This window comes from Trachypithecus francoisi, unplaced genomic scaffold (assembly GCF_009764315.1).
Source record: "Trachypithecus francoisi isolate TF-2019V2 unplaced genomic scaffold, Tfra_2.0 Lachesis_group11, whole genome shotgun sequence".
Classification (NCBI taxonomy): Eukaryota; Metazoa; Chordata; class Mammalia; order Primates; family Cercopithecidae; genus Trachypithecus; species Trachypithecus francoisi.
In genome coordinates, this window is record NW_022681456.1 from 36,791,359 (window position 1) to 36,806,551 (window position 15,193).

Below are 15,193 nucleotides of genomic sequence, written 5' to 3' on the forward strand. Positions count from 1 at the left end.
CTAAACTAATAGCCTCCTACATTTAGGGAAAGCCTAGTACAGATTCACTTGATTGTATTAATATTTACAGAATAATGCTGAGTAAAAAGTACAACCTAAAGTCCCAAAAGCCAAGTTAATCACAGGCACTTAGTGGAATGTCTCCATGCTTTACTATCAAATATTTATAATAATATGTTTTAAAGAAAAAGAACTGTTCTGAAACTAGAAACTAGCCACTCTCATGAAAATTAGATTGCACTTACAAAATAGAGGTACATTAACTTGTTGAAACTTAAAAGCTTACATTTAAGTTGTAAATTAAGGGGGTTTAGTAAGTGAGAAAGCTTTGCTTTACCCACTTAACATTATGAGACAGAATACGCATAAACTATCATAAATAAACTACAGAACTGCAAATATAGTGTCAGTAAAGAAACACAGGTCATTACTTCATGACACTTCTCATTATCCCAGCAGTATAGCTCTGACTTAGTTTTATTAACTTTCAATGAAAGTTCTGCCAAATTAAGCCCACGAGTCAAACCACTCCCTGGAGAAAAATTAGGCCTTGATGAAATATTCAGTTCCTCACAATAACTCCATCATTGCAAATTAGGGAATATATTAGATTCCAAAGATATCAAAACATCAGAAAACCATGAGCCAGTATGACACGCTAAACCAATACTAGACAAATCCTAGTAATTCTCTCAATTTAATTTTCTTTGAAAAATACGACATAAAATGCCACTAAGATCTTAGCTTATAATATTAATCAACTATTAAAAGAAAAATAGAATAGAAATATGACAAAATTTAGAAAAGCCATCAGCCTACAGCCAACAATAGGCTTAAAATTAGATACTTGAGACCTAGGTCAATGAGTCACTCTTCCTAGCATCCTCTTCACTGGTGACATGTTTTAAGTCAGGCAACAACTATTTCGACAAAAAACATTAATTCATGAGCATATCCCTAACTAAAAACAACACTATTTATTCAGTGCCTACTGTGCAATAAGTGCTACCATTAAATATTTGCCAGGCATAATTCCATTTAATACTCATTATACCTCTGGGAAGTAGCTACTACTGCTACTCCTGCTTCACAGATGAAAATTACTTGTCCACTATCACATGGCTAGTGTGAAGAGCTGGAATTTGAACTCAGGTCTCTCTGCCTCTACTGATCCAGAAGTTTTACTTTTATAAATTTACCCTAAGAAAGTAATCATGGACGTAGGTAAAGATTTACTAACAAAGTTGAGCATCATAGCTTTGTTTATAACAGCAAAAGACTGCAAAGTATCTAGATGTTTAGCAAACTATTATATATCCATAAGATTCAATACCATGGAAGCATTAAAAATTATGTTTTGGAAGAATACTTAATGCAATAGAGAAATGTCAATTATATGTTAAGTGAAAATATCAGGATGTAAAATAATATGTATACTATGATTTAAATTATACATTGTACATAAATTCATATACACGTGTGCATATATATATATATATATATATATACACACACACACACACTAATTAGCTAGATAAATAGATAGGCAGACAGATACACAAAAATAAAAGGATATCTCTGGAATAGGGTTTCTCAGTCTTGACACCACTGACATTTTATGCTGGATAATTATTTGCTATGGGGGCTATCCTGTACATTGCAGGGTGTTTATCAGCCTCCCTGGCCTCTACTCACTAGATGCCACTAGCACCCCTCTAGTTAGTGACAACTGAAAATTTCTCCAGACATTGACAAAATTGCCCCAGGGGAAGAACTCTGCTACTCTGGATGATAGGATAACAGATAACATTTATTTTCCTCTTTATGCATTTCAGTATTTTCCAGCATTTCTAAAATTAATATATATGTGTTACATTTGTAATCCAGGGAAAAAAATGTTATTGTCAAAAAGCAAATTTACTAAGAAGAGAAGGAATGATTCATATTTTATGAGACAAAACTGTAGCAATGGAAAATATGTGTTATAGGAGCTGTAGAATATCTGCTGTGATTTTTATTTCTATCAGAAATTACTTCATAACTGCTTAATGGAAAAAAACACAGTGGAAAAAAATAGCAGAAATCTCTTCTACCTGTGTCAGGAACATCCGAGCAGTAATAGTAGAAAGAGGTGGATAAACCAGAATTGGTTTAGTTGTCTCCCCAATAGCACCACCGACAAGCTTTCCACTGTTAGAATAGGCAGCAACTGCAAATACATACTTTTCATTGGTTTCCAAACCTTTCACTTCAAAAACGCTTTTACCATCAGCTGGTATCTATTAAGAAAAACATATTTCAAGTTATACATGGAAAATTAAAATAACATGACTTTTAAAATACAATTAAGTAAACCTTCTATTTACAAAAAAAAAAAACTTTTTCTTTCACTGTTGGATTTTAGTTATGATTCAAGTGGAACTTAGAGAGATTCACCAAAACAATGACTTCATTAAAAAATGTAATTATCATTAATAAGGCTTCAGTAAGATTTCCTGACATTTAATTTGACGTACCGCTTCTCCTGAATTTGGGAGATGATTATTGTTTAGCCGTACTTTTCTATAACTTCCTTCTGCTTTGCAACCCAAAATGCAGTACCAGGAGACCTGCCGAGGAGAAAAATGAGCCTGTTTAAAAGGCATTCTTTTACATCAATGTAGCAAAAAAATACTTTTCTAAATAAGAATGTAATGATTCAAGTTTTAAAACATGAAATCAAAGTTTACAAATATACTTAGGTTTAATCTTTAAAGAGTACAAGTAACCTTAGCTAGTTTACTGAGACAATTAAGACTAAAATATTATTCATTATTAATTATTTTAACCACCATTAATTGAACAGTTCCTACTGCTAAGTACTGTTAGGGAATTTACAGATATTTTCTAATATGCACAACTCTATGATATGGGATTACTATTATCATTTTGCTTCACAGGAAATGGAGATGCAAAGACATTAAATAACTTTGCCCAAGATCAGACAGAGAGTGGCAGGGGTTGACTCCTAAAATGACTTAGTCTTAATGTTAAAAAAAAAAAAAAAAAAAGATTAACACTCAAATGAATTTCATATTTTACATGACAATGTATGACCAAGAAAAGCAAGTGGAAAGAGAAGCAAGATACTAAAATATAGTATTTTAAATAAAATATAAAAATACATATGAAAAAGTCTGGAAGAAAACACCCCTAAATAAGAACAGCAGTAGGATTTGGATGATAAAATGGTAAGATAACAGGTAGATAATGGGTCCATTTTTTCCTCCAATTTATATATTTTCTGAAACATGATATTACTTTGATAATTTTTATATTTAGTTTAATTTTATACTTTAAACATTAGACATACATAAATCAAACACAAAATATAAATCCCACAGAAACAGCTAAACTTAACCTTGATTAAATAGTTAGACAATGATCCTTTTGCCGAGGTGTCAAGATAATGAAGATTCATTATTGGAATGAACTATTCTCCCTATAGAGAAAAAGGGAGCTAAGTGACACTTGACGGGGTAGTATTATGAACGAGCCATACTGCTGGGGGTTGTAGGGATGATGGCTATGTCATTACCTTCTTCCCAGAGGCAACTCCTAAACTACAAGGCAAGCTGGAAAGAAGGAAAAATACAATTGTCTCTAAAAAAAATACAATTGTCTCTAAATACAAGTACCTCTTACAGCTTGTGCCTGCTACTCTTTCCTCCAGGTCAACAGAAAAATACTAACCATATCCAATTGACACAAGTGGTTCTCAACACTGACTGTGCTCCAGAATCCTTATTTAAAATACAAATTTGTACAGAATCAACCATTTTTGTAAATTACAGATACCCAAGCCTATCTAGCTTCAATGAATTAGAATTTCTGATGCAAGTTTCTGAATCTTTGTATTTCCAAAGAATATTTCTCAGGTGATTGTGATATGCACAATTGATTAAAAAGCGCTAGTCAAAGGCAGAACAGGACAAAGAGAACACAGAAAGAACCTGAAGCTGGAGGGTAGGGTAAAAAATAATAATAAGATGACTCTCAGAAAAAACAAAAATGTAAAACTAACTTCCTTTGATTTCCCATGCAAAAAGATACTATTTTTCAAAGAAGAAAAAAGGCAGAAAGACTATGTTCTATGATTTACATCATTATTGCTCCAAGTTCTATTATATAAAACAGAATTTGGAGGGTAAAATTCTCTCTAAAAGCATTTTTACAAGCAAGCTTTATGTTTTTATTTTGTTCCACAGATGAAGACATTAGTTTGTGCAACTCTAAGAAACAATGTGTAATTAGAATCTACATAAGGGTAGAGACATCATGAACAAATCAGCAATAACTTTAGAAGAGTTTATACATAATATAAATAACATTAGCGTTTTCAACTACAAAAGTAGATTTTAATGAAATAAATGCCTCAACAAGAGATTTTGAGAAAACAAAAGATGGCTGAAGCCTCAAACCAGAAAACTTCTTTAAGCCCATAGCACCATCTAGTGCTGATGAGAAGGTAATAGATGGTGATAATTTCCTGGAACTCTAAATGTACATAATACACATAAACTTCGTATAATGTGCTCATTGATGAGTCCTAAAACTACAGACCAAATATGAGACTCTTATATCTTCCTATTTCCAAGAATTATGAAATGAAATCAACTAATCATTAAATTGAAGTACATAAAGAATAAGATTTTGGTTAAAGAAATCCAAATATTTGAATAAAAGCAAACAAAAACTCTTAGTAAAGCACGTGGTCTTAGTTCTGTACTAATGTTCCAAATCAGTGAAGCTCTATTCTTAAACAGATTCCAAAAATCCAAAGTTTAACTTTAAAACCACTATCAATAGCAATAATCCATCTATCATAGCACAGTTAGGTATAAGATGAATGTCACTTCTATTCCCCTCCTCTCCCAATTATAAAGCACTATGAAGGTGGTTATCAGTTCTCACTGATGTCCATTTGTTATTCATCTGAAGCTCCTCAAAGTATGCAAGCACATTTAATCCATATTTACCTTTATACCTCAATTACCTCGCACAGAGCTTGACAACTACAGAAACTCAATAAATGCTCATTGGACAGAATCCACAAAAACAATCATCAAATAATGTAATCACAGTCCATCACTTGATTACTATTTTTTTTTTTTAGATGGTGTTTCGTTCTGTCTCCCAGGCTGGAATGTGGTGGTGTGATCTCGGCTCACTGCAACCTCCACCTCCCAGGTTCAAGCAATTCTCCTGCCTCAGACTCCTGAGTAGCTGGGATTACAGGTGCCCACCAAAACGCCCAGCTAATTTTTCATATTTTTAGTAGGGCGGGGTTTCACCATGTTGGCCAGGATGGTCTCAAACCCCTGGCCTCAGGTAATCTGCCTGCCTCAGCCTCCCAAAGTACTGGGATTACAGGCTTGAGCCACCACGCTCAGCCCATTACTTGTTTTGCGTAAGCTTTACTACTTACATATAATACAATTAAGTGGAAAGACATCAGTTAATAGGCCAAGAATATTATACATTATCTCATTTAATTTTCACAGTAAACACACTTTACAAATGCAAAAAATAAAACCCTCAGAAAATGTATTTAGCTTTCCTACGGTCAGACTTCTAGGAAAGGTTGGAGCTAGAATTACAAACCTAAATCTGTCTGACTCCAAAGCCTGTGTTCTCTCTACTATACCAAGTTGACAAAACTTCAAGCAGAATATCCTAAAGAGAATCAAAGATAAAACTTTATTTTTATGTAACATCAAAGAGCATGTTGTTGATCATCCCAAAGAGGAAAGTGTAGTCTGTAAAACATAAATTAGAACTAAATTCTTGTGAAGAAACTTAATCTCAACTTTTAGTCACATATAGGCCGAGTTCTGAGGTATGAGGGATGGGAGAAAAAGTTCATCCTCCAATAAATGCACAAAGATGTATGGTTTATAATACAGTTGGAGTTGTCCTTTGTTTGTGTTGAAAGAATCTACAGTTACTTGGAAGGACTTTGGACAGAACCTCTAGACTCATCACCTCCAAATTTCCACACTCTGCTGCCTCATATCCATCACTGACTCTGAAGTAACTTCTACTCTCTTCAAATGTCTGATTCCACTTCAAGTGAGACTTCCATCCTGAGCACACGAGGATGTCAGCATATGGTGTGTCATGGTGACAAAGATACTTACAAGGAAGTGTTTCTCTACTGTTTCTCCTAACAATATATTTGGGTATAGCAATGCAATACAGAGCATATCACAAATATAACAGCATAAGGGGCTGTCATGAAGAAACTAAGTATAGATAAGACATTGGAGTATTAATCCAGTGTTCAGTGCTTATGAATAAGACTATCCAGTTCCTAAAAGCAATCAAAGTATGAATCGCGGTAGTCATAAAAGTACTTATGTTGCTTTGCATGAGGCAAAAATAATATTGGACACCACACCTTAACCTCTGAAGTAAATGGAGCAGGTTTGAGTGTCACAGAGCAATGAGTTCGAGACAGCAGGATAGGTGGAGGAGGGACTCTGCTTTTCTTTCTTTTTGAACTTTCCAAATATTTCTGATAGGAATATAGGGCATTTTGTTCAGCTTCAATCCTTTCAATTAAAGAACATGCTTCCTATAATGAAATATGAAAATAGAAAAATACATGTCAACAGCTTGAACTTTATTTACATTTATAGAATTCTAGTGATGTTAAACAATGTTATCTTTTTATATGCAGTTTTTCAAGCCTCAGAGGCTCAAATATATACATATATATTTCAACTATTTAATGATTTTGCAAAAGTAAAAGATGCCTACTAAATAAGGTTAATCATGATCACCAATGGCATTATATTTATATATCTTATATGTTTATCATTATTATCATACATGAATATGAGACATTACATTTCTAAATTGAACCTTCTGAATATCTACCATCATATTTCATTTTCCCTAAAAGGTTCATACCACAATCATCTGCATTTATGTTGATGAATTACACACCTACCCTAATTCAGCTAAAGTGTGACTCTCAAATAATAAGAATATTGGTATATGTGGTTTATGAAATAAATATTATTGAGAGTTTCTTTCTATCGGCAAGAAGAAATAAAATAGAAAAAACATATTCCATGAGGCTGACGGAAAGGCATCCACTTTTTAAAAAGGTTATGCACAGAGAGATGACACATAAAACAAAAGAGAAATATAAAAATCAGACCTAAATAACATTTCAAAAGTAGGGCTAAATACATAAGCAATAATAATAATACATGTAAATGGGTTATACTTCCTTTTAAATTAAATTAAAAGGCAAAGACTCAAACTGAGCTCTAAGTAAAAACCCATGTAAAGATTAAAATTAAAGTGTTGATAAAGAAAGAACAGTCTTTTCAACAAATGCTGCTGGGACAATTGAACACTATATGCAAAAGAATAAAGTTCAACTCCTACTTCACACCATAGACAAATATTAACTTAAAATGAAATATACATTCAGGTGTAAGAGCTAAAATTATAAAACTCTTAGAAGAAAATATATGACCAAATCTTTGTGACCTTGAGTTACGCAATGGTGTTTGGAAGATTCAATACAATGATGCATTTAAAATGCTTAGTATTTGGAACCGAGTAAGCAGTCAATAAGTGTTAGACATTATGATTATAATTATGATTACTACTACTCCTCCTCTTTCTTTCACTTTAAGCACTCTGGAACATTCTGTTTTGCCATATCAGAACTATTATTATTATTATTGCCCTTTCATTTTAAGTGTTCTGGAACACCAAAAGCACACTGACAAAGGAAAAAGTAGATAAGGTAGACTTCATCAAAATCAAAAGCATTTGTGTTTCAAAGGATACCATCAAGAAAGTGAAAAGACAGCCTACAGAATGGGAGAAAATGTTTTCAAATCATGTATCTGATAAAAGACTTGTATTCAGCACTTATATGCACTGTTATAACTGAGAATTGCTACAACTCAATAATAAAAAGGCAAATAACTCCTTTAAAATATAGGCAAAGAATCTGAATACACATTTATCCAGAAAAGACACAAATAGCCAATCAGCACATGAAAAGATGTTCAAAGTCATTAGTCATTAGGGATGAAAATACAAAATCAGAAAACTGACTCAAAAAGCAGGAACCTAAACACAGAAATAATAATGTTCAAAGAAACTGGAAATGTTATCCAAAAATTGTTTCATATAAAAGTGTCAGGCTCAAATGAGTTCATAAACAAAATACTTTAAATCTCAAAGAACTGATCATTCCTATGCCATTTTAAATGTTTCCAAATACAGAGAGAAACAGATATCCTCTCAAATAATGTTACAAAACTGTTTTAACTTCAATAACAGTCCGAAAAATGACTATACATAAAAACACAGACTAGTCATTTCACAAATACAAATGCAAACATCTTAAATAAAATACATAAAACACTAATACATTTACTCTAACAATATACTAACAAAATAATGAACTATAATAATATTGTCTTTTTCCCAGGAATGCAAGGACAGTTTAATATTAGGAAGCATATAAATATAATTTAATATATCCATAAATTAAATGAGAAAAAACATGATCATAGTGCTCAATGGCCAAAAAGACATTTCAAACATTTTTTAACATTCATTACAGATTTTTTTTAAGTCAATAAATTAGGAAAGCTTTTTTTAGCATTATTTTAAAGTATTAATTTTAGCCAATAACCAAAATATTACTAGCACAAAATAGCCCTCTTAGTGCTAAGAATGAAGCACTAAGAGAATTTTCAATAAAAGCCAGAAAGAATGCCACTATTCCATTTTATTCTGGAAGTTCTAGTAAATTCAACAAACATAAGAGAAGAGATCCTGGAAACGAAAAGACAATATGTCAGTCGACCAAATTTCAAATGTATTTCACTCCGACAGAAAAAATCTGTGCTGTTTCTCCTACAGAAGACATTCTGAGGTTGAAGTTTCCAATTAGAAACCTGAGCCTCAAGCTCAAAAGAGAAGGTAAAAAACTGGAGACAGGATCTGAGTATGTGTTGGAGTCATATTTAAAGCTGAGTGAGGAAACCAGCTCCCTGTAGAAGCAGAGATTATAAAACTGCAGCATCACATATTTTTTTTTCTAAAATAATGAAGGCTGGCCGAAATTGAGATCATAATTAACTTCTCATTTTTATTTTTTTATTGGAAATGGCTGACGTTAAAGTCTAAAATCATTAATCGTGATTAAAATCTATCTGTGATGATGAATAGTTTTTTAATTCCATTTGTTCAGTGCCAGGAGGCCTTGAGAAATCTTTCTGCATATGCAGGTCAAGAATCTTAGGTATCTGCAAAGACAATCATTCCTTTGTATGGGAAGGGATGTGTTACATGGTAACCATGTTTCCAGAGTCTGTATATCAGTCCTTCAGTATTTAGACCTAAAAGCTCATTTATATACACATAGTAGGTATCAGTGTAACTGTTCGAATCATTGAATGAATGAATCAAGGAGACAGGATGACATCTGTGTCCTCCATTGCCTCCACTTTTTCACTCATTCAACCAAATCGATTTTTAAAAATTATAACAAATGGATGGACAAAAAGGTCAGGGCCAGATGGTGAGGGAGCAATGTCATAAAAGGCCGTAAGAGAGCCAGTTAGATCCAGAGCACACAATCAGCACAGGGCTAGGCAGAGGCTCATTCCCTCTTCACCCTCTTCCACAGACAACAGCACAGCTTTGGCTCCCTGAGGGGACAAATGTACCACAGAACAGGACTCCCTTGAAGGGCAACAAAAGGTGAGAGCCTTGATGAGGAAGAGGCCAGAGACAGAAAAGATGAGTGGATTTCCCCAGTAGCTGTGGAAAAAACTTTAAGGGAAGAAAGTCCTACCTGAACAGAAAGGAGATAAAATGCTATTATATTTTGAACATTAAATATTAATGTATATTCATTTGCATCACAGGCTGTAGAGACCAAGATATTTCAGGTTACATAAGACAGACAAAATCAGCCTAAGGAAAAATTACACAACACAAGGAAAGGAGACCAGTGTCCCCACTTCCCTTGAAAATTTGGACACATATCCTTCCTCGGGATTATGTTTGGAGCCTGTAAAATGTATCAGCAGCACTGGCCCACTGGCTCTTATATTCAAGCAGACTGCCTTTGGCCCCCATCTCCACTGACCAGCCAGCCTCTCTGGGCTCCAAATTTGATCTCAAAATTTGCCTTGGTAGTTCCTGATTCAGTGAACCAGTTGAATGCTAGCACCTTCTGATTTAATTCTTGCATCTTCTTTCTGCACATCAATGAATCCAACTGGGGTAAAAAACTTTCTGTGTTCTGCCATGGCTATAACATAGACATTTCTCAACTGGGCTGTTGATTAGTATCATCCATGGAGTTTATTTAAAAATCAGAATGGTCCATTTCTACCCCAAAATAGACATTTCCAGGAGTGGGGCTTGAACATCTGTATTATTTACAAACACCAAGAATAATTCCAAAGTACAGCAAGAACTGGGAACCACAGATTCAGGCGAGTAAATCTCCTTTTCCCTCCTGCCTTTCTCCCAGTCTCTTTCTAGTCTCTTCAACCTCCAGTCTTCTAGTCCTTCAATGGCTCCTCTAATACTTGCCAGATAAAGTGCAAACTTTTCCAAAGCCCTTTTCATTCTGATCATGACTATATTTTCTAGCCTTATCCCCCTTTCTACTCTTTCCCTCTTTCATACCTACCTCTCTGTCCAACTTAACCTCTGCAACCATAAAAAAAAATCACTCATTTCCTAAAATGCTGTTATTTCACACCTCGGAATTGCCCATACAATTCCCTCTTTCTGGAGCATCTCATGTCCTCTTCTCTGCTTTAAGATCCACACAAATATCACCTCCTCTGACATCTTCTAGTTAGCCCATGTATTTAAATAAGTCATTCCCTTCATTACATAGTATCTTTATTTTAGCAGGTATTACATAATATGTTACCTCTGTACTTGACTGTCCACACCCTCTAAACATTGAGTGTGTTGGCAGGAAGGACAGTGCTTTGTTTATCTCTTTAAGTTCAATCGATGTGTTTGGAATATAAGACACACAAAATTATGAAAGAGAAGGGTGATCTTTATTATAGTGTCTTTTAAGATGGCATCTTTAAAATGTTCTGATTGGCTCTTGATCAATTTTAACTTTAGAGTCCTAACTCAGATCCTATGGCCCAATTTGAAATAGGTTAACAGAAGTATTAAAGTTTTAAGTGAATGGTAACAAAACAAGAGTTTATAACAAAGCCCTTGATTTAGGTAAATCAGATAAATTCCATAACAGAATTCAAGGCAAACCCTAATGCTAGTTAAAAACTAGAATCCTAATTTAAGGGAGCCAATTCATTGAGCTGCTAATAAGATTTTGTTTATGAGAAAGTGCCTGGGGCTTTTTAAGGGGGTTCTTCAACTATTTTTCTAGTTGAAGAACTAGAAATAACATCAGAAAATCCCCCAAAAAAATCAAGAAGGAAAAATTCCCATGAAACCAACACTACTTAGTTATGAGGAAGTGTTATCAACATGGACCTGAATGTTGTCTATAATAGCAATGCTCTAGAATACCAAACTATTACAATTGCAAAACCTAGACAAATCATTCCCTAATCAGAGGTCAAGAAGTAGGCTTTCCATGACATATCAGATAATGAAAAATAACTATATCCTCACATCTTGCACTGTCTACCACAGTGCCTAGCAAATTAGAAAGTTTCAGTAACTCTGAAAAAAGAAATAAGCCTTTACCTTTCACAGGGACTCAGCCAAGGAATCTCCATGGAAAGGGACTTGCCCACCAACTCACAATAAAAATAAGCTCTAAGGTGTTCTTTCAATGGTGGTTTCCACTGCAATGTGCTGCCAAAACCACAGTACTGAAGTCCAAAGTATTTTTGTCTGAATGTAAATTTTTCTGGCATATAGTTTCCATTAGAGAAAATGAAACCTGCCTCTCCTCAGAAGTTACTCAATGCTTACGAGAACAGATTGATGTTAAATACATTTGACACAGGCTTGACGCCCACAGTGCAGCAAAACACTAATGGAAAGATGCAATGCAATCTTGAGGGTGTGACTAAGACATATGTAAACAACTGTCACAGGACTAGAATGATAAAGTGCCATATTTCCTACGTATCTGGGAGATCTCCCTGAGGTATATTCTGGGTTCTCAACATTATAATGTACATTGCAGAAAAAGATGAAAAGTAGATTAAGTCATATCCAAGAATCCTGAGAAGGAATATTGCTTAGAATAAAATGTACAAGTAATAAGATAAATCTAAGAGAAAATACAGAAAGAAATGTATAGTCTGATGGAGGAAAATATATCTAAAGCACCAAAAAGTAGCTCAAACAGAATGTCTCAGAGTGCTTAAAGTGAAAGAGAAATAATAATAGTTCTGATATGACAAAACAGAATGAAAAGCAGAGTAATAATAATAATAATGGTTAACATTGACTGCTTATTCTGTTCCAGACACTAAGCATTTTATATGCATCACTGCACTGAATCTTCCCAAGAATCCCTGTTTCACAGATGAAGAAGTTGAATCTTACAAGAGCATAAATAACTTGACAGGTCATACAGCTAATCAGTGGTAGAACCAGAACTCTAATCCAAGACCCTTATACTCCTAACCACTATGTTATCTTGTTTTAATAAAAAACTAATTTAAAAGAAGTTTGGAAAGGCAACCTGGATGAAGTTTCCTATGTAATACCCTTAAATCACTTAAAAGAGAAAAAAAATCCAAAATGTAGATATGCTAAATATTCTGTTAGCAGTTTGAAGCCTGGGAGTCAAAACATGGCCTTATAAGAGGAGGGGTCAGAATGAGAAGTTGGCTCTTTGATTAAAAAAAAAAAAAAAAAAAGACTTGAGCACACAATTACAAACAGCTGAGGCTGGGCACAGTGGCTCATGCCTGTAGTCCCAGCACTTTGGGAGACGGAGGAAAGCGGATTGCTTGAGCCCCAGATTTTGAGACCATGCTGGGCAACATCACGAAACCCCATCTCTACAAAAAAAATACAAACAGCCAGGCATGGTAGCACGGGCCGTGGTCCTAGCTACTCAGGAGGCTGAGGTGGGACAATGGCTGAACCCAGGAGGTTAAGGCAGAGCCATGCACACCACTGCACTGCAGCCAGGCTGACAGAGCAAGACCCTGTCTCATAAATAAATAAAAATAAAAGTAATTTTTTAAAAGCCAATGTATATTCTTCTCCCCTAAAAAAAAATCAGATAGAATTGATTTGACTTGAAATGCTACAAAATAGGAAAAATAATTAAATCCAACTACTGCTAATATAGTTAATAGACTGGTATTTAGGGGATATCAAGACATAAATTCAGGAAATATTAAAGCCAGGGGTTATTAGAACTGCTAATACCCCTGAGTTTCTTCATTAGTTCTGGTCCAAAATGGTACCATAAATTAGATTCTGTGTTGATTATAAACAATAACCTGCTAAATCATAATGCTCCTTTGCTTAGAGTGGAATTTGGAATTGTTGACATCATCTCAACTACAGATTTGTTTAGGTTCCTACAAATAGTACTAGCAGAAAATTAGATGAAACAGTTGGGTTTCTTTGAAAGAGAAACAACTGGAAAACCTGGCTTATGACAAAAGTAGCCCCTGAGAGGAAGGAGGGTCTACAAAACTCAGTTATAATGGTGTAATCGGAACACAGCTATCAGAATGGATGAATTGCCAAAATTTCCTTAGAGAAGACAAACTTACTGTCCTAAGCAATAATTTTCTACATTAGGGTGTACAAAACTAAGGTCTTTTAGTCTTTGTATCCCTCTACTCAAGACTGGAAGGAGCAGTCAACTGGCCCAGCTGGCATCACTAGTCTTCCTTTTGAGGACCAGTCCCACCTGATTACATCTGATGGGGAAAAAGAAATCCTCAAAAGATGAGTTTGGAAGGGAAAATGGATGCTGTACAGAAAACAACAGCATCTTCGAAATCCCCAGCACTTGGATGGAGGAGCATTTCTGCCTCTTTCCTATGAGAAATTACATCTGCAAAGACACTGAATGTTCTGTTAGTGGACTAAGAGCAATGACATAAGCCACATGATGAATACTATATTTGACCAGAAGTAGATCAAGGACATCCAGTATGGATCCTAGGTGCAATCCTTTAATATAATCCTATAGAGTAACATATAAAAAGCCAAAATGGACTTCCAGAGGTCAAATAACCAAGACAAGAAAATGGAAAAATTAATCCCCATAATTTAAAAAAATTCCAAGTCATCTCACTTGGAAAGCTAATGAGTTATTATCAAAGGTTTGTCCCTCATTTGTGGGAACAAATTGGTCCATCTTAATTGATTAGAAATAAAACAGACACCTGATGAGATTATCCAGCTCCACAGAGTCAGAAAATTTCTGAAAAACAGAGACAGGATATGAATTATTTAAGAGTTCTAAAGAGACTCAGCTTTTTCAAACCTTTTTATGATATCAAGTGACACATCAATTACTGATTTGGGGATAATTTTATTACAAGATCATGATATTGTAAAACATTCTGTAACGCACCCCAGTTGAAAATGATTGCAAGGGAAATAAATTTATTTGTCTTCTTTAAAGAAAGAAAGTTTGACAATTATTTGAGCCATAACATCATTGTTTAGGAGAGTACCCTGAGGACTGATCATTAAGCCTTAACACTTGGATAAAACTACCACTGAGGAGCAGACGTGGCTATAGAAGATTTCAGGACTTCTAAATAAATATTCGACATGTTCTTCGTTGGTGAAAATTCTTTAGAGGACTCCTCATAAAAAAACAGAGCCTCTTAATGCATCTCAAGAGTCTATCCTAATAGGACATTATACTCATAATTTTTTCTGGAATTAAAATAGTTTCACTTTTTAAAAAATAGAAGAAATTTTGTAAATTTTTAATTTTTTAAAAAAGAAAACATAAAAAGAGCTGAGAAGATCTCTGAAAAAAAAATCGTCCATGTATATTCTTCTTTCCCTTAAAAAAAGCAAATAGAACTGATTTGATTTGAAATGCTACGAAATAGGAAAAATAATTAAATCCAATTACTGCTAACATAGTTAATAGACTGGTATTTAGGAGACAACAATAAATAAATTCAGGAAATATTAAAGCCAAGATTTATTAGAACTTCCA

The 15,193-nt window shown here is 34.2% G+C and overlaps 1 protein-coding gene and 1 long non-coding RNA gene across 2 annotated transcripts in view; one reads left to right on the forward strand and one right to left on the reverse strand.

Annotated features, from left to right (window-relative positions):
• CFAP54 (cilia and flagella associated protein 54) overlaps positions 1-15,193 on the reverse strand; it is a 373,684-nt gene that overhangs the window by 284,285 nt on the left and 74,206 nt on the right. Inside the window, exons 20-22 of the mRNA XM_033220975.1 lie at positions 6,440-6,616; positions 2,517-2,609; positions 2,094-2,279 (exon numbers count right to left, since the gene is read on the reverse strand). Coding sequence (XP_033076866.1) covers positions 2,094-2,279; positions 2,517-2,609; positions 6,440-6,616 — 456 coding nt within the window. The remainder of the gene's footprint in view (positions 1-2,093; positions 2,280-2,516; positions 2,610-6,439; positions 6,617-15,193) is intronic.
• Positions 1-15,193, forward strand: part of LOC117089577 — a 100,803-nt gene that overhangs the window by 52,381 nt on the left and 33,229 nt on the right. The window lies entirely within an intron of this gene.